The sequence below is a fragment of the Bacillus rossius genome, chromosome 12 (assembly GCF_032445375.1).
Source record: "Bacillus rossius redtenbacheri isolate Brsri chromosome 12, Brsri_v3, whole genome shotgun sequence".
In the NCBI taxonomy this organism is placed as follows: Eukaryota; Metazoa; Arthropoda; class Insecta; order Phasmatodea; family Bacillidae; genus Bacillus; species Bacillus rossius.
In genome coordinates, this window is record NC_086339.1 from 3,105,309 (window position 1) to 3,126,028 (window position 20,720).

At 39.1% G+C, this 20,720-nt stretch overlaps 3 protein-coding genes across 3 annotated transcripts in view; 2 read left to right on the top strand and 1 right to left on the bottom strand.

Moving 5' to 3' along the window:
* Positions 1-20,720, top strand: part of LOC134537381 (uncharacterized) — an 843,397-nt gene that overhangs the window by 484,924 nt on the left and 337,753 nt on the right. The window lies entirely within an intron of this gene.
* Positions 1,473-5,763, bottom strand: LOC134537361 (mediator of RNA polymerase II transcription subunit 29). Its single transcript, XM_063377713.1, has 4 exons — positions 5,465-5,763; positions 3,746-3,807; positions 3,485-3,569; positions 1,473-2,533 (listed from the first exon to the last, which is right to left on the bottom strand). The coding sequence occupies exons 1-4, from the start codon at positions 5,627-5,629 to the stop codon at positions 2,318-2,320; spliced, it is 528 nt and encodes a 175-aa protein (XP_063233783.1). The 5' UTR covers positions 5,630-5,763; the 3' UTR covers positions 1,473-2,317.
* Positions 6,223-20,310, top strand: LOC134537363 (transcription initiation factor TFIID subunit 7). The gene is made up of 9 exons (XM_063377716.1): positions 6,223-6,437; positions 7,311-7,439; positions 7,523-7,603; positions 8,244-8,444; positions 10,322-10,475; positions 11,782-11,915; positions 13,403-13,622; positions 18,208-18,377; positions 19,851-20,310. The coding sequence occupies exons 1-9, from the start codon at positions 6,357-6,359 to the stop codon at positions 19,884-19,886; spliced, it is 1,206 nt and encodes a 401-aa protein (XP_063233786.1). The 5' UTR covers positions 6,223-6,356; the 3' UTR covers positions 19,887-20,310.

A 20,720-nucleotide genomic window follows, 5' to 3' on the forward strand; every position in this document is an offset into this window, starting at 1 on the left:
TAAATTTGTAAACCTTGCTCCTTACCTGTTCTAGTTTCACCACTCACCACCTCTGGGTAGATCAAATTAGTTGATGAGTGGAACATACAGGTTGCAGGTCACGAAAAAAAAAAAATTTATAAACAATGTTCGATGTATTACCTGGTTTTAATTATTCATTTAAAATTCACAAAATATTCAGCACAACGGAGCACACAACAAAAATTTAACCGGAACCTCCATAAAGGGTAAAAACACTTATACTTATTACAAATTACATTATATTGCCCGGATAAGTTCCGGGCAACGACAGCTGGCCAAAACCCTTTGTCGCTTCGCCTACGACTCCGGTCAAAAAAATTCAAATTAATTTAAATGTCCTAAAGAAAGATCTAAGGCAATGCCTGGACTGTAGCCGCAAAGTTGTACTTCAAAATAACATTGCAAAAATGATGCGCGCCATCGCCCGACCACCACCTCTCGGCACGGTGCTCAGACAATGACTAACTTTACAGCCTTCCTTTCCTTCGTGCGGGCAGTGTCCTGGGCTCGCTGACGTAATTCTCAGCCAATCACGGCGCATGGTAACAGAGGCTTCCGCGAAATACTTCTGTTCCCACGACGCAGCGATTTTGTATCTTTGTCGCACTCCCGTGACCCACAAGCCTAGCATGTGAAACAAAGCCTCGGTCGTGGAAAAAATGAAGGATAATCACATCAGAATGCCTTCCCACACAAAGAAGCCAACAAAAAAAAATTGAAATAAAAATTTATGAATTTTAAAAAATAAAAACAATAAACCCAGAGAATTATGTTTACAATAATTTTTAAAAGGAAAAGCTTTACATCCAGCCTGAAATATGACAAAAAATTTATATAACAAATTATTATTAATGGATTGCATGAGGAAGGCTGTAATCTGGGTTTTTATACTAGTAACAAATCACCTTATGTTAATCTTGGAAGATTTTACTGCTAAGTAATCTATACCAATCTGGAAATTTTAAATTCAAACTAAATGAATGCAGAAGCTGTAGTCAAGTGGTGTTCATTGAAACATTATCACAGTAAATACTAGTACAGCGATGGCCTACTTAAACTCTTTTCGAGACTTGGTATAATTATTTTTAAAACTGATTTGAGGGCCAGACAACTTAAATATTTAATTTCTTAGAGCAAATTTTTACTGTGCTTTTCTGTAAAATGGGCAAATAGCCAAATACAATATGTGGAGTGTGATGAAATAAAACTTTACATATGAGAAGTACCGTGAAACAATTGTGGATCATATTTCAAAAGTGTCTGCTGTCGACTACATGTGCAAAGACAGCTAGTACGTGATAGGACCTGATATCTGTTCAGATGCCTCAAGCAGGCTGTATGACCATTGCTGTACTAGTCATCTTTAGCATGAGTGTACTGGGGAGGTGGGAAGGGACAGTTTAATGAAGCCACAAAGTTATGTACTGAGCACTACAATAATACACAAAAAATATCGTATTAACAGATTTAATTGCTACACCATTCCATACATTGTAGCTTCAACACTGAAACTCAATGAACATTTCATTGTTCCAGACATTTGGTATGCACAAACAAAAAATCTTGCTGCTGTTACTCGCACCATATCTGGACTTTCAAATAGTCAGTAATGGAGTTTTTACTTACATAAGTCTGCATAGTAATAATAATGAAAGTAAAATAAAGTCGATGTTAGCCTAGCACAGGGGTCTGCAGATTTGCGAGTGAAATGAGCCAAATGTTAAGTAAATTGATTCTCAAATATTTTGGAGCACCGCAATATGTATTTTCTTTGTATCTACGTGAAAATTTAAGATGATAAAATCAAGCTATTTTATGATTGATGAATTTGTGAATAAAATAGAGTTTTTTAAAGTACTAAGTGTAAACAATACGGTAGTCATTATTAGAGATGTACTAATAAAATAAGAAACCCTAAATTATACATATTAATTATTGAAACAAAGCGACGGGGTGGTGTGACGGTAGGCATGCCCTTGGGCCTGCGTTGCGATCATGCCGCTTGGTTTTGTTCGGCATATATATATATATTTTTTAGTTAAAGTGGCAGCGCAAGCAAATCGTAGCGCCGTCAAATAAATCAATTTGCGAAGAGCCGCTGACTGCCCACCCCTGGCCTGGCACGTCGCTCCACTGCTTATGGAAGAGATGTAGTGTTTCGCCCGAGTTCCACACGTTGAGCTTTCCTCGATACAACACAGTTTCTGGCACATTTGCTCTTGAGATGTCGTCTTGCAGGATGACTCGGCACCGCTACTCGGACGGCGTGACGTTCGGATGTAGTCTTGTAGGATGACTACTCAGAGGGCGTGATGTTCTGCGCGGCGGCCACAAGAGTGTCGTGCACTTCCTTGGCGTAGGCCACCTGCGAGCGCACCGTGCCCAGGTACTGGGGGTAGGTGAGCGTGGCCTGGTCCTGGCCGGGCAGGGGCTCCGTGCGGGTCGGCACCACGGCCGAGGGCAGGTAGCGCTGGCTGCTCGACCCCTGGTTCATGCACTCGATGGACGTCTTCTGCGGCACCGCACACACACGACACTTCACTCGCACGCACTTCGGGATGTGTACAATAGCCAAACACAATAACAATTATTATATCATGCAGGTTAACACACTCGCCGGGAAACAATAAACGTAATTTCCAAGTGAGAAAACGTGACTTAAAAGCACCAGGAATGTCGGGAAACGGTCTTTTCACAGACGAGAGAGCCAAGCGCCCGATCGTGCATCGTTTTTTTTTTTTTGTTCACTGTAAATAATGTGGCGGTGTTGATAAAAGGATACCTATGGTCAACTAGGTTAGGTTAGCTACATTATAAAATACTTTAAAACCATTGTGGACGGTCGATTTGGTCAGGATGGCTACGTTAAAGATGCTGTGGTATCATGTTAAACTTCGGGGAACTTCGGGTATTGGCTCTCTCGTCTGTGAAATGAAGGCTTCCCAGGAATGTCATAAAATTAAGCTTCATTCTTTTGTTTTGCTTTAAAACTAGTTTAGTAGTTACCCGTATGGAATTACAGCTATTTACACCTTTTAAAATAATAATTGAAAGTATTTACACAAAATAAGTCATAATTTCCTAACATACCCCAGTATTATAATTTTTTTTTTAAATATTTTTGAAGCATGCTCAACTTTCATATAGATTTTGGGAATTCGTAATATCATCTTGCTCTCAGGAAAATGGTACAAATTTCATTGGATTTACTATGATGAAGAAATGTTCATTAATATAAAAAAAATTCAAAAGCCATGAATTTTATGTAAAACCACATAATTACGTGTTGTGTAAACCAGTACTGACTGTCTATACACCTATCACTACATTTTTATTTTTATTTTTTTTTGCAATATCTTTTTGTTTTGCTCCGTTACAAGAAACTAAGGCCAGCTGTGCTGTATATCTTCTTCCCATATATCAGTACAAATTTTACTATTTTTAAATATAGCTAGGGACTTACCAGATGCAGCTCAATTTGGTCACAAATGGAATAGAATTCTTCCGTGTGTTTGTCGAAACGAATGGTTGGTATATCCACGCCTTTCCTATGTCACACAATGCATAAAAAAGGATCTCGTGAATATACTGCAACACTTTGTACTGTCATATACATTACAAAGCACCTCACTTTATTTAAAGTAATTTATACTTTTGAAACTTAGTTAAGTTGGTCAAATTCTTTGAACTAACTAAATTTAACCAATGTGTCAAAATTACTTACGATGATCCAACATCGATCAAACTATTCTGGTGAATGGCTTGTGAGGCTGATTTCAGGGTAATCTGCGGAAAAAAAAATACATTGTGAATACTTCCTGGAAAAGGGGAGAAAAAAAATACATTTTGTTTTTGAAGTTATAATTCTTATACTGGGTTCTTGAGTTTTAACGTTTGCGTTACTTCCTAATGCTGCCATGGAGGGCAAACATAGAGGAAGCCAGTGACTGATTGGTCAAAACCAGAAATTATTATATTAAAAAGAGAGTCGGTTCAAAATAACATAATCTCAGTACCACGTTTCAAGAATTTTTTTCCCTAGGCATCGTGAAGTAGAATACAGTCCCACCCTGTCTAATCTATATTGTGAAATAGTATTTCATCCCCCACATTTTACCACTCTACCCATTAAATTTATTTTTCTGTATCACGAAGTATGCTAATGAATGGGGCACGTTGTTATATTTCACGATATCGCCATAAGTTGTAACATCTACAGATTTGTTTTTGCTATTATTTTTGTTTATGTGTATATGATTGTACTTAAATGTGTATTCATAATGTTTAATATTTTTGACGAGTCCTATACTACATGTAGGCCTACAATATAATTGTATTTTTTTTGTAGTCAGCTTGGACATTTAAAAAAATAAAATAAAATAAAAAATGCAGATTTATTTGAAAATTAAATAACTGTAATGCAAAATAGACTATAACCAGCGGGGCTTTATAGTATAGGCCTGTATATAAAAAGTATAATATTAAAAAAATAAAATGTGTGTAAAATAGCATGTTAATAATTCCCCACCCGAAACCCTCATATTCCCACTTGTCCTGTAAGAATGTAGGAATGGTAACGACGTAACCAACACCATCTTGGTTACGTCTCATCAGTATTGTTATGGCATCGCAAAACAGACTACTCTCAGATTTTACTACGCCAAGTAAGTTATAGTTATATTAATATAAAGCTATGTGCACATCTACATGTATAGAGCCACAGTATTATAATTATTTGATCATTCACCTTCCATTATAATGATCTGAGTTAGACTCTCACTTAAAATTTTTTAATGTAGCTATACTTATCTAATATAACCAACCATCCACAGTGTTTTAAAGTATTTTTAATTACTTCTTGCTAATTTTAAGAAAAGAAGGCTTGCCAACGTAAGTATTCGGGTATGTCCAGAAGGATGTGTGAATCGTAGGCTTCCTGCTGAAGCCGCATCAGTGCACATCATGAAAATTAAAAAATTCCATATCTCCTAAAGTATTTGGAATTTCTGATCTCCGCCGGGTTTAATGAAAAGAGGAAGTTAAAGAGCACAGAATAAAGGTATTTTCGGATTTTTAAAAATTTAAAAAAAAAAAAAAAACGCCACAAAATTAATATTAAAAAATTCGATATCTCCAAAAGTAATTGGAATTTTTTATCTCCGCAGGCGGTTCTGAAAAGAGGACGTAAGATTGCATATAATGAAAGTTATTTCATATTTGTACGATTTTTTTTTGGCGCTAATCCGTACAATACATATTTACCTAATTCCTAAGCAACTGCTGAATAGATTCTACAGTAACAGTAATGTACTGAACCTAACCAACCGTCTACATTAAATTAAAGTAGTTTTTAATGTTGCTAACCTAACGCAACCGACCATTCTCATGAGAGTGGCATTCCTCCAGAATCACCAATAAATTGATATTAATATTTAGTACTTACTGCTAATGTATCTCGTAATGGTCCAACCAAAGACTTAATTTTTGATATATTATCCAGTTTGTCAGGCGGTTGAGACATTTGTTGTGACTGTTGCATTGTCGGTGGTTGTTGCGGGGTTCCTTGTGGAGGCATAACCCCTGCTGCTTGTTGCATTTGAATGTTCATTTTAGATAATTAAGACAATCAACGTCAACTGACACAAGTCAAATCTCTTTCAAAACGTAAACAAATACAATCCCATAGAATACATATTAGTACGGACTCATAGAGTAGACCCTAAACGAAAGAACTACATTCTTAAAGTGAATTTAGATAAAGTGCGTTTATATATTTTTTCTATATAACATACAATTACTATAGTTATAAGTTATTTGTTACAATTAAAGGTCCTACCACATTCGCGCAGTTGCTTCGGTCTGATCGCCCAGACGGTGATGTAGAACCATGCTGTCTGGTAACAAAATTCTCGTATCCGAGTCTTCCACACTGAAGCTTGAATCCACACTACGAATTTATATTTAGCAGGTTAAATTGTGTACTTTTATTTATATTTTAATTAAAAAAGCTTTTTTTATTTTGTTGGCTCACATTATTAATGTATTTTGTTAATGTTTACATACAAGAAGTTTTCAGTTATTTGGTACACATATTTAATGTTAATTTTATATCCAAATTTTCAGCTGTTTGCAGCGAATGTAGCTTTGGCCCCAAAGATTCCTTTCTATGCATTCATTGCCAGTCATGCTCTATATTTATATATACTCTATATCTTTTCTAGTTTCACTTTTTTTTTTTTTTCACCTTTTCATCTTATATTTACCAATATTTAAAACTTCTATGGTTTGTTTTGTTTTCATAATTTTGTGTACAGACGGACAGCGTTTGATGAAAGATGAATCGTCATCCTGAAGTTAAAAGGGATCAAGACGCTCCTGCAGAATTAGAATGCCAGGTTATCTTAAGGCTCCCATCTGTAAGTGAATTATCATTTATTTCGTGGTCTGCATTCATGCTTTTATTTATTTAACTTACGTATAACCTTAAGCTCATTGCTTCCTATGTTGTTTCTAGCTATACTGGAGCCTGACGAAACTCAAAATCGAAGTCAAATCTACTGAATTTAAATTTTCAAATTCTTAAAAATGGATATTTGTCTGATTAAACTTACTGCAATATATTAAATCCCCCCCCCCCTTTTTTTTGCACTTGTCACTTTCCCTGAAAGCTCGTTCCACTACCAGACGTCTCAAAGAACCAAGGAGTGCTGCCTTTCTGTCCTTCAAACTCCCCGAAGCTTCCACCCTTTGTCTCTACTTGGTCTTTAAATCCCCATTCATAGTCAATTTACCATCCTTCCTCCCCCCTGACAATTCTTAATATCCTCACCAGTGTTTGTATCTTTCTTCTACCCAGCATTCTGCATGCAGCCATTCTACTAACATCCAACAAGAAAATGCACAATAGCTGACAAAACCTGGACATATGTACTGTCAAATATAGGACGCTAATAAATGAAATGAAAAATGAAAGCATAACATATTTTTTCTAGTCCAAACTTTAATACATATTTGTTTATTGAAACAGCATTTAAGTTCAAGTGTAGTTTACACTTTTGCCAAAAAACAGTAGCTTTATCCTTGTTGTACTTTTGGCAACTTCTGACTTAAACTGCAACCAAACAGTAACCAGGGGTGATAAGCAAAGCTTGTTTTACTACAAATTTGCAGGTCAAACATTTGCTACTATTTTAGTGATTTTCGCAGCTCATTAAAAAGAATCTGTTCAAAATTCGCCAACCTTGCAAAGCGCCGTGTACAGTGAGTTGTGGTTGGTTGTCGTGTTTCAGGAGCCAGCGAAAGCTTTGCGCGAGGCCTTGCGCGGGGGCATGCACCTGAAGGACCGACTCACCATAAAGCTGGAGAACGACATGAGGTACGGGGAAGTGCGTTTCGACCACTGGCTGATGCACGCGAAGGTCAGCAGCTCTTCACCTACGCACAGACCCCGTGTCTTTGGCATGTCAGGTTTGCATTCTCTCTGGCGTGGACCTTTGTGCAGGTGGTGGATCTGCCAACAGTCGTGGAAAGCTTGAAGACCATTGACAACAAGAGCTTTTACAAAACTGCAGACGTGTGCCAGGTGTGTTCCAATGCATATCTTTTTACTTAGTGATGCAGTAAAAAGGTGTCTACTTGAGGATAAGTTTTTATATTCATTTTTTATAATCATTACAGATGGCAAAACACTATATAAATCAGGGCAAAAAAGTAAGAAACCATCCCAGCCTTTGTCTTGGAGTAAATGCAAGAAAAAACTATGTAAAACCAAAATCAAGGTGGACGAACGGGTATTCAAACTTGGACCATTAAGAATTTGTTCATTGTCGTGCCAGTCTGCCACCTCGTTCCGCACTTAAGGTGTAATTTTAACTTTTTAAAAGCCATCGAGTAAGATATGCAATAAAAAAAATTTTTGTACAGCATTTATTACTTTGTTTATTTGGGTAATCAAATTTGTTATTTGAGGTTTTAAGCAGGGTTGAAACTGGTTAGACCTTTTTTTGATTTTTGTTTTGGCTTGTAAGTTTTGCTGAGGATGCGTGTCCCAACAAAATGTAAACGTTCTAAAATTGCACAAATGCGGTATAACAAGTTGCAAATTAGGAAACGTGCTCGAACACGTGACAAGATACAAGTACTCCCGCGTGAAGCCGTCCGTCGCGGCACGTGCCTGGGGCGAGTGTGGGAGGCGTGAGGCGTGAGGCGCGTGCTGTCCGCAGCTGCTGATCTGCAAGGAGGAGGACGACCAGACCACGGACGAGGAGTCCCCGGCCAAGGCCAAGAAGAAGGACCCCAACAAGGTGGACAAGAAGTTCCTGTGGCCTCACGGCATCGCGCCGCCCCTCAAGAACGTGCGTCGCCGCCGTTTCCGCAAGACCCTCAAGAAGAAGTACATAGAGGCCCCGGAGATAGAGAAGGAGGTGCAGTCCTCTGACTAACTGCCCCCGGCCTCCAGGGTTCGGTCAATCCTTCCCCCTCCCCTCGCGGGTCCACTCTCGCGAACCTTGTCTCAATCTTTTCGCTCCATAAAATTTTACATCATTATTCTCGGTATACTTGTGCTCATACCTTGCTGTGACTTTGTACAGTTTTATACAGCATCTGCACGACATTACCAATACTATGGGAACTAAAATTGGGGGTCGCACTATAACAAAAAACTTGTATCTTTCCATTGAGAAAGCTGAGTCGAAAGACTACAGGCTCTGCCTGTATACTGTATCACTCATGCCACTGTAGTCCGGGGCTTCTTGGACCTCTGCACAGGTGTGACGGATGAGAGATGCAGGATGAAGGGGAGGGTGCAGAGGGACTTTGTCTCTGGGTTCTCCCTGCCTCTCTTCACTGCGGCTGCTGGGGAGGCAACCCCTCCCCCCCTCCTCTTTCGCCCTCCCAGGGGACCACCAACCACCGTATGTAACCACATTCGTTTCCTTTCTGAACTAAACAATTTTTTTTTTCCAACCGGAGCTTGGTGTTTCAAGAGACTGACGGAAGTGGCACCAGAAAGGGTCCAGAAAATATGGAATAAATGTACTAATTTAAATAATTTTCAAATGCTATATACTCGAATTGAGATTTTCAACCTGTAAAGTCTTTTCATAAATTCATAATTAAAAAGTTTAGGGTCACATTATTTTTGGGTAAATAAGGTACTTCGTTTTCTCAACGAGTGTTACCTAATTGCATCAGTACAGCATCTTTTGTGCTATATTAGTTTAATGACTTTAAAGAATGTAAAGCAAACTAAACTTGGCCCCAAGTTTTATTGGGTTATGTATTTTAGGACATAAAAGTGCCAATGACTGTTTCATTTGACGTATAGAAATATCTGAACTGTTGGCAAAATTGAATTAATACAACATGTAATCCAAATCGGACCACGACGTAGAATCTGTATGGCTCAGTTGGTTCCAAAGGTCAAAGTTTCGTGTTTTTATGCCAGTTTAGCCTGGTTTATTGATTTCATTGAAATTACCAATATTTATGTTATAAAAAATTCTGTTTTTAAAAATTTGATAGTGTTTGGAAATACTTATTATGTGAGAAATGTGACATGACGTCTACTAGGTACTTTAATTAAAAGGTCCCATTTTACTATGAGCATTTTGAAAATTTCTGGTACTGAACAATTAAATTTTCTTCACATAGTCAGATTTTTTTCACATGGACTGTCATTGAAATATTTCAGTACAAATAGTACATAATGGATATGTTTATGTGTAGCTAAATATAACAAATAATCATTTGTTAGCGGTATTTCAGAAAGTAGGTATACTTTCAATTCCTAATGTTACATTCAGTAAATGCATAGTATAAAATGCATGCATGACTGGAATTCAATCAGATTATTGTGAAGTATTTTAAGGATAATCTAGAAAAAGGCAACAACAAATATTTTGGCGTGTATGCAGTCATTTTAACAGCCAGGTGAAAAGTTAAAATATTCTGAAGAAAATGTTACAAAATTTAATCTGAAATAAGAGAGTTACCGCCAATTATTTCAATTAAATGGCTAAACGATGGTGACGGTTTCTACCATGCTCGAATTAAACATATAGAGACGACAAAGTGTTCCATGTTTGCGATGAACCAGTTGAATTAAATTTTTTTTTGTAAGAATGTTTGGATAGACTTCAGTTTCTGCACAGACGGTAGATGCAGTGCTGCCTGGTGCGGGTGGCTTGTTGTTCACGGAGCGGTCAGGAACTGTAGCGTGTGTGAGTGTGCCGTGTACAGAGCGTGCCGTGCACAGAGCGTGTGCCGTGCACAGAGCATGCCGTGTGCCGTGCCGCAGGTGAAGCGGCTGCTGCGCGTAGACAACGACGCTGTGAGCGTCAAGTGGGAGGTGATCAGCGAGGACGACGACAAGGTGAAGCTGGAGGTGAAGGAGGAGGGGGGGGTGAGCCGCGCCCCCTTCGAGGTCGGCAACCAGCACAGCGCGGACGTGGGTGAGTGCCCCCGCGCGACGCCTCCCCGTCGCCTCGGTCCTCTCCGGAGCGCTTTCCACCGATATTTTTCAATTCCGAAGAAAACTGCAAATGTAGTTACGTTAATATTAGTCCTTAAAAAGTTACAAGAAAAAGATAGATAAAAAGAAACCATTAAACAAACCAAGGAAATTGTTTTTACTAAAATAATGCCATCATAGTCAATACAATGCAATAAATAACCTAACAACAAAATAACACGAAGCACAGATAGTTGTGAAAATTTTTGAAAAAGTAACTGAACAAATATAATCTTACTGATATACGTAGTATGTATTTACAATTCAGTTACATTTAATTGCTTGTTGTTTTCTATAGTGCAGTTCGAAACACGCAGTATCATGATGTGTATGAATCCTATTTTTTTTGGAATCCCATGCCAAAAAGTATAGTATTGCGTTTGATTTTGAAAGTTACACGTGTATTTATTGGAAATATCAAAAAATCGCTCAACCGTTTTTGTTAATGCACAATCTTAAAAATTTAATTGGTTATACCTGCCTAACTATCAAATTTTATGAATATCCAAGCAGCGGTTCGAAAGAAAGTTACTGTCGGACAGACTCATACAAACAATGATCACTCTAGTTTTCATGGCAAACCTTGCTTAGCTCAGTTAATTACATAATTTAAAAGTGAATTTAATTACTTTGTAAAGTGTGTTATGTGTACTGTTAAACCAACACTACTAAATTTACCACTTTAGTTTGTTATGTTCATAAAAATTTTTTTAAAAGATTAATCGGACAATGTGTTTTTAGACAAAGTGCGCAATAATGAAGGTTATTACGTTGGGGAGATTTGTAACTGGTAACTTCTTGTTGTTGCTGTCGTTGGACTGGATGGGGTCGTCACCACAACGCCGAAATACCACAACGCCGAAAACCATAACGCCGAATGCCAAATTGACCGCAATGCCGACAGCTAGAAAACTGCTGTGTACCACAACGCCGAAATACAGTAACGCCGAAAAATGTTGCTGCGGGGAGGGGGGGGGGGGGGGCACAGGAGCAAAATGAAAAACAACTGAATGAATCTGTGTGCTAACCTTACCTAACCTTACCTTTGTGGCAGTCCTGCAATGGCATTTTTCGGCGTTGTGGTAATTCGGCGTTGTGGTACACAGCAGTTTTCTAGTTGTCTGCGTTGTAGTCAATTTGGCATTCGGCGTTATGGTTTTCGGCGTTATTGTACGTTCGGCGTTGTGGTGCGTCCCCTGGACTGCGCGGAGGGGCAGGGTCGACCGCGTGCGTGCTCTGGTCCGCAGCGGAGCACGACATCTTCGGGGAGGCGGTGAGCGACTCGGAGGAGGAGACCAACATCAACATCATGGAGCTGGAGGACGAGACGAGCCGGCCGTCGGGCGAGGACAGCCGCCTGTCGGACTCCGCGTCCCTGCAGGTGCGTCGTCGAGCGCTCGCTTCCCACTGCCGACGTGACGGTTTCAGAGCGTTGTGGTGAAAGTAATATAATCAATTGTTGTATACTGATATCCAAAAAAAAAAAAAAAAACCAGAACCATTACTATCCTCATTGGTACTAGAAGCAACTCATTACTAGAGACCTGTAAAATTCGCTGATTCATTTCGCGATAGGATAGAGTTCAAATACTTTTGACATTATTTTGCTTCAGTGATTGGGCCACAGTTTATCTGAAGGACTCTGTGCCAATGAAAAAACTTTAACCAAAGAATTAGCGAATCACGATCATTCCAGTCAACAGGTGTTACGAGTCTGTAACCAATCAGCAGATGTAATTTGCCCGAGTGCGTAGAGGATCATGGAGTCTATCCTTTAGGGATTTGAAATCGCGAATTTTACAGGTCTCTACTCATTACACTTTTTTAAAATATAAAAAATATATTCATAAACTATATAAACGTAATTTGAACCCAAATTATCATGATTTATTTTCTCAAAAATGTAGAGAGACCGAGTTACTAATTACAAAAAATGTTGGCTCCAAAATATCAACAATATTAAACATAACCCAAAAAATTCTGACATTATGTTAAAATCATGCGAAATGGCTACAACCAGCAGTTATCTCTGATTAACAGTATGGTCACTAATGATCCATTAGGTATATTTAATTGGTTTTATAACTATTTTTCTAGTGTATATACATCAAACACCAATCACATCTTTTCAACTCCTGTTTCATCTAATTGTTCTATTCCTTTGCGTAATATCAGTGAGAGTGAAGTATTGTGGGGTATCAGATCCCTAAAAAAATTAATGTCTGCGGGTCCCGATAATATTCCTAATTTTTTTACTCAAGGTTGTGCCAACCTTCTAGTGCCTCACTTAGTATGTTTTTAACTAGAGTATACAAAATGGTGGAAAACTGCTAAAATGATTCCGCTGAAGTGTTTGATAAAATAATCTTTAAGAATCTCAACTTCAATTTACAAAAGATTCTGTCAGACAACCTACGTGGATTCCGAAACGGAAAAAAAAAAAAAAAATCAAAACTAACCTTCTTCATTTTCTAAACCCAATTTTCGCAGAGTTATAACTAGAGGTTATGTATTTGGATCTTGCAAAAGTATTTGATACACCAGTCTTAATAAACTACGTACTTGAAATCTATCAAAAGTAGGATTGACAGATAAATTCTCAAATTGTTTTTATACTTACCTGAATGATCAAACTTTTTATGCATCATTCAACAATATTAATTCTGACCTAAAAGTGGTAAGTTCTGGTGTTTCACGAGGTGGTACTTTATCGCAAATATCATTTAACATTTTTATTGATGATATTCGAAAGGTTTTTAAATATTCCCGTGGGGGTACTTACTTGCTGAGAGCAAGCGTATGGGGGAATAAAGAGTACGGTGAATGGCGGAGGAGGGAGAGACAACAGAGTAGGGACGCGTGCGACAGGGCTCGATGGACCGCCGGCAGCCCTTGGTGACGCAGTTCAGCCAGGAGATGTTCGCGCCCCGCGGGGCCCCCAAGCTGGTGCACATCAAGCAGGAGCAGCCCGACTTCCCGATCAAGTCCGAGCTGGGCGAGATGACCTTCAACTTCGAGATGGTGAAGACGGAGATGCCGTCCGCGGAGGCGGAGGAGCAGTACTCCATGGACAACCAGCTGAGTCGAGGTGAGGCCCCGTCCCTCTCGCTCGCTTCTGCGTTAGGCTTTCTTTATTTAGTGGAAATAACAGCTGATGTATGTGTTACAGAGGTACTTGTATCTTAGCAGTGGATTTTTTTGCTTTGAAGTGATTCCATTAAGTACTCTTCAGAAATCGTGTTCAACCACGTTTTTACATATTGGAGTGATGGCCGTGAGTCGTGTGTCATGATTGAGCAGCTGGGTCTAAGTCTTCCTGCATGTGTCGGCATCTCGCTCAGATTTGGCCAGCGCCTGATTTCCAGCCTTGAAAATTTTTTTCAAATGTTAATTAACTTATTTATTTATTTATTTTATTTATTTATTTAATATTGTAACATGCCCACCAACAGCCGAGGGCTATAGCGGTGGGCAAGGACAACATACAGTAGAACCCCGATTTAACGAAGTGCTATGGTTACCGAAAATGTTTACTCTAAATCGATGTTTCGTTAAATCCAATTTACCGATTTTCAATGACCCCCGCACTCATAATCACGTCCCTACGTTTCCATATCGTAGACAGGGTCGACGCCGATATCTTGTGCTGCCATGCTATCTCAGACTTTGTCAACTTTCCATCTTAAACGTTTTTGATCTCGCTCGTACGGCCCCCGGTTCGTGCGTACAGATTTTCAGAAACCGTGAAAAATTAGGCAAAAAAAAATTATGAAAAGTGTAAGAAATACGTTAAAGTATATTAAAATACAGTCGCAACCTGCACCGTTTATAACAAATACGAGCTACATACACATTGCGTCACAGTAAAAAAATTTAAAAAAAAATGGCCGCAAATTGATGGAAATTTACCGTCAATAGCGCGCCGTACGCAGAGAAAGGTAATTAATTGTACTCGGTCAGCTGTTGTTACGGCGCGGCCCGCCGGCGGGCTCTCTCTGTTCGCTGAGCTGCGCATGCGCATTATAACTCACTCAACGCTCCGCCCAGACTCATGACCTTCCATCAGCAGCCAGCCAATAGACGCGAGCTTAGCGGAAAAAAAAAAATAAAAGCTCCACCGCCCGTATCCCAGTTTTTTCCAATTCTAATACCAGTAACATAAACGAATCGTCAAAAAAACGTAACAAAGCCGATATCCAAAAACAGTAAATAAATTCATGTACAGTAGAATCCCGCCGATGCACGAAAAGCCGTCTCAGCTGTCATGTTATCTTACCCGCCCGCACGCACGAAAAGCTGCTGTGGTAGCTTCTGCGAGAGCATAAGAAACTCGTCCGGCCAGGCTGGCGGTAGCGGCGGCTTGACGTCATACGTGACGTGACGCTTACCTCTCCATCCCTTGCTAATTCTTCAAGGCTCATCCCTCCCAGAGCCACAAACCATGTAAAAACACCCCCTCCCTTTTTTCCAACTAACATTTCAACACATTCCCTTCCTTATTTCAACCTTCTGCGTGAGAAACTGTCAGCATCCTCCTCCCCTCCCACAACGCGTGCGACAAAAGCCAGGTTGTATAGTCCATTCTCGGTAAAATAAATATTTTTATGGGCTTATACGACTGTCCTTCGCTGTTAATAAATACTTTATAAGTTTAAGTTATTAGTCACACAGCAGTTTCTGCTGAAAAATCACTAATACCTCAAATTTCATTGAATAGAAAAATTTAGCAGGGCCGTAAATATATTAAATTTAATGCATAGTTACTTTTCCATCTGCATTCCAATGTGTTTTTTTTCTCTTTTTTTTTTCTCTTTTTTTTTACGCTGCGAAGGGACGTGGAAAAGATAATTGCTTGAGCTGTCAAAATAAACATCTCTGACGGCAAGGCGGGAGCGTATCCTGTCGGTCTGTCGCTGTGATTATCTACTCCAAAAACGTGTCACAGCATTTCAGGATAGTATTGTTCTTATATCTTTCTTTTATAGCCGAATGTTTTCTACCTGATCCACACAAGTTCCTTCGACACGTTTTGAACGAAAATAACCAGCCGGATAGCATAGCCGAACTCGCGTGACGCGAATTCATTTAGCGCGAGTATTTTATGTATTTGGATATATTTGGGGTGGGGTAAAAATTGGCCCGAAATCTCTATTGCAACCATTCCGTTTATAAGTCCGTTTTTCCGGAAACCGTGAGTGGTCGCATCAGTGGGATTCTACTGTATCAATAAAAAAGCTAAGCAGGTCGTCAACAGGCAGTGTAGTCAATTACAATCGCAATCTGTAGTCAAAATCCAAGAAGAAAAGCAAAAAATCTAAGTCCGAACAGCACTTATAAAAATGTATTCCAAAAACTAAACACCGCGCACAAAGCTTTTACTGAGAATAATGATAATGGCGTATTGGTGTGACCTGGAGGATGGGAAAGGGAATATTTGGAAACGTGTGATTATTGGCTAGCACTGTTACTATGCGGGCGTGATTGGAAGATAACGTGGTGAGTCAAGCCAATGTAAGGCAGGGGGAGGGACAAAGAAACCCTTCATGACGTCATGTGTCGCGGACAGTCTATCTATCCAGGCGCGCGCAAAGGCACGCACCTACGCAATTCAGTTACAGCGCCCGGAGTTTTTAAGCAATTTGAACAATTTTTTTTATTTTTTCGTGTTTGGACAGATGATGCAAAGGCACATATTAATATATAGTACCTCCATTCTATTACTGACACCACAGAGTGTATTTTTTAATAAGTTTCCGTTACAATTTACTTTAATTTTTTGGAAATATATATTATTATTTTAATAAATTGGTGTTTTTTGATGGTTCCTGAAAACCTTTACGTTAAATCGCTGTTTTCGTTAAATCCGTGTTCGCAAAATCGGGGTTCTACTGTATAAACAATACAAACAAAATATTTATAAAGTTGCTAAAAATTATTTTTTTCCTATTTTGCTGGTTGGTTAAGTCCAGGTGTAATCACATATTTTTTCTTTTATTTTATTGTTTTGTCTGAAAGCGAGATGCTGCAGTGTGACGGTTAATTGCACCAGTGCTAGAGTGAGAAAGGCAGAGACAGGTGATGCCATGAAGTGCAAGCAAGACAGAAACTGTAGTTTCCCTCCGAGTGTGGGAACTCTGGGACAAATGTATCATCTGAATTATAAAAAGACAGAGAAGGGAGAGTTCCTGGTTATGTATGTGTGTGTGAATGTTTTTCATGTATGCAACTTCTTTTGCCCTGATTGACTGATTATGTAAAGTGTGTTTAAATCTTCCGTTGGGAAGGAGGGGGAGGGGGGGGGGGTCATGTGACTACCTCCTTGCTTCACGAATGGAGGTAAAGTCAACCAATTATCGTTGCGCGGTCGTGGCACGGAAAGTTCGCGGTCGGTTGATGGCTCGAAACCAAATAATAACATAGTGAGCCGTAGCAAATTTTTTTATGGCTGTTGGTACGAGTGGCACCGATTTAATAAAATTTTTTTGGGCATTTTATTTAGAATTTGTTGAATACAGTCTGTGTAAGCCAGCAACGAGGCAAACGTTGTTCCAAGGACGGAGTCCTTGGGTTGTACCGTGCGTCGTAAGTAACCACAGGATCTTAATATCGGTACCTTTTCATCAAACAACACTATTGGTAATGTATGGTCGTTGTGCTGTGTGAATTTTCGGTCAAAAATAATAAAAACAGTTAAAATCAGTAATTGTTCTCGAGAGAATTTAATACCGTCATAACTCATAAGTCATTTAGAAAAACTTTTTTTTATGAAACTTGCCATTATTTTTTAACCCAATCTTGGAATTCTATTATTTTTACAATTATTTTACTTATTAGTAAAGTAGCTGACCTAAACTAACCCAAACATTCACACACACCATAAAATAAATAAGTGGGGGAGGAAGTTCATGTTATACATTGCCTCTGGTGTGAAATTTTGATTAAATTCAAGCATGAAGTAGTATCCAAACCCCTGGTAAGAATAAATATGTATTATCTTTGAAAGATTTGTGCAATGTGAGTGCATGACTTAATGTAAGCTTTTGGACATACACTATTGCTAACTAAACACATGTATGTCTGTAGAAGAAAACTACAAAAAACACAAATGACAAAAACACAAATAAAGCAAAAAATTGCTGTTGTCAGGATATAAACACCACACAATACTCCACAACAGGAATATGGTCAACAAAACAAGAAAAAACAAAGAAAAATGGACTAACGAAAAAACCCCCACAAATGATGACAGCACAAAAATTTGTAGTTTTTTTTTTTCGTTCTGTTAGTCCATTTTTCTTTGTTTTTTCTTTGTTTTGTTGACCATATTCCTGTTGTGGAGTATTGTGTGGTGTTTATATCCTGACAACAGCAAATTTTTTTGCTTAATTTGTGTTTTTGTCATTTGTGTTTTTTGTAGTTTTCTTCTACAGACATACATGTGCTTAGCAATGGCGTATGTCCAAAAGCTTACATTAAGTCAATAAATATGTAACTCAAATTTGTGTACGTAAAGAGTTTGTTCTGAAGTGAAGTGATTCAGTGCACACTGTAATTCCTCCGAGTAGTGGCTTCTGAAAAACGAGGTGTATGTGAGAGTGGGACCGGTTAGAGCCGGGTGGGTTACGGACCCCAGGAGTGGAGTGCGGACTGTGGTGTGTGCGGGCGGGGGGCAGCCCACGTGCAGGCCCGGCTGGCGGACCTGGAGCAGCAGTTGGCGGAACTGCGGGTGCGCCGGCAGCAGCAGGAGCTGGAGATTGCGGGCATGGAGAACTACGCCCTGCGCCAGCGCTTCCAGGACATCCTCGACAGTCTGCTGAGCGAGCAGCTCGAGAAGGAGCAGGAGGTGGGTGCATCTCTCTGTCTGCCCTTCAGTCCTGCATTGATCAATCCGCTCGCTTTCATATTTCCTGAGGGGGAATTCGTACTTTTGAAGTCCTGTAAAAAATAACTGAAGAAATAGCATGAAATATTGAAACCAGGGCAAAAAAAAAGGACACGGCACCTTCACGGGTTGGAACCCTGAGTTCGAGCGTCCTCCACTCAAGGTTTCATTCAGTAAACAAGAAAAGGGTGGAAGTCTGCCACATGACTCCAGACTGCGTTCTGCTCGTACCTGTGAAGAGCGTGAACTTGAGTAGCAAGCTGAAATTAACATTCCGTGATATTTAATTTGATACCAGTAGATGACGCAACTTGCAGCCAAAACAGTAACGTCTAGCTTATAAATTAACGTTAAAACGTGTGCCTGGTACAATATACATATTCAATTTCCTCGACATAAAATTGCTGAAGCAGCCGCAATATTATTATCTTTGAAAGATTTGTGCAATGGGAGTGCATGACTTGATGTAGGCTTTTGGACATACGCCATTGCTTAGCACATGTATGTCTGCAGAAGAAAACTACAAAAAAACACAAATGACAAAAAACACAAATTAAGAAAAAATTGCTGTTGTCAGGATTTAACGCCACACAATATTCCACAACAGGAATATGGTCAACAAACAAGGAAAAAATGTTAAATCCTGACAACAGCAATTTTTGCTTAGTTTGTGTTTTTTTTTTTTAGTTTTCTTCTGCAGACATACATGTGCTAAGCAATGGCGTATGTCCAAAAGTCTACATCAAGCCGCAATATTGCTGCGCGGTGAGCTAAGCATGCATTTACAGGGGTTTACTGTAATCAGATGTGGCATGAATGGAAATTCAAAGAAATGACAGTAAAACATTGCCCACAAATATGAAATTTGGCTGCGGGACGTGGCTTAGGTGTTTGGAAGCGTGCTGGTTGGTGAGCAAGAGACCCGGGTCACCGACCTGGCGTACTCGAGGGATGCAAAGTAAAGTGGAAAAGGGAGTATCATTACAGCGTACGGCGTACAGACATGTCCGTCCTACACATTTTTTTAGTATTTTATTCGGTTCTGGGATAGGAAACGTCAACGCAGACTCCAGAGTTTTGTCTTGGCCTTTGTGGAGGGCGTGAGCAGGATCAAAATACTGGTTTAAAGTTCTTCCATTATTTTTGACCCAATACTAATGTAAATTAGTAACTGTTTTTGTGAGTTGAACCACCAGCAGCCTAGCTTAATGAGTGGCCATCTTTTATACTGTTTCATTTATTGTTGATCTCCCAACCGCAGACGTGTCATTCACCCGAGTCTAGCCGGAGCAAGTACGTATAATTAGTGTAAAAAACAGTAACAGTCAACATTCACCGAGAAAAGTGGGTTGCAACCTTAATAAACTTCTTAACATGGATGTACTGCAAAATTTGGTCCAGTCATATTGAAAATATGATTATTTTTTGTTTCAGTACCAAGAGTTGACATCTTTAATGCAGATGCAGTAACGAAGAATGACAACAGCTGCTGTGGCGTCAGTGTTGATTGCGCGCTGGGTAGTTCGAGGCCCGCACAGCTCTGTGTGGAATATGTTGTAGAAATGACTGTCGGGAGAATTGGGAGGGTCTTCCACAGAATTTATTTTACGTGTGGCAAATATTTATTTCTCTGCCAGTTATTTTTTTTTATGTTCATTGCAGCCAGACTTCCTAAAAGTCCTTTATTCATTCCAATTACAACCAGCATAAAAGGTGGTTGTCAGCAGATGGTCGGAGAGAGAAACTGAACTGGCTTCTTCATTGTCGGTGATGTGGACAAGTTCCATGGGTGCTGTACGATTCTCGCATGCTGCGGGAATTATTTTTTGTTTGGAGTTGATTGTTTGAACAAGTATATCAGCTTGTGAAATAAAATATACATTCAAAATTAAAAGTTATATTTGAACCATGTTAACCCAACCCAAAGGTAAAGTGATGAAAATGCATTCACATAAAATAACCTGGATTCTCGTATGGGAGGATTATGGTCCCTAAACTGATTTTGGTTTTCGGTGCTTTCTCTAAAATTACTTCAGGCAGTTGGAATAGTTCTTTATACAGTGAAACCCTTTTGACAAAAAATAAATTTTTGTGGAAGAGTTATAGCTCTGGACCTATAAATACCTGGCTATAATTTTACCCTTATAATAAAATTTGTCTTAATAAGTATCTATTTAAGTGCCCCGAGAAACTTATTAAGGATTTACTGTGATAGGCAAAATACAGTGCTAGAAGTAAAAAGATAATATTTTTTTAATTTTTTAAACTATTCTTTTACTTTTCAAATTTATTTATTAACTTTGA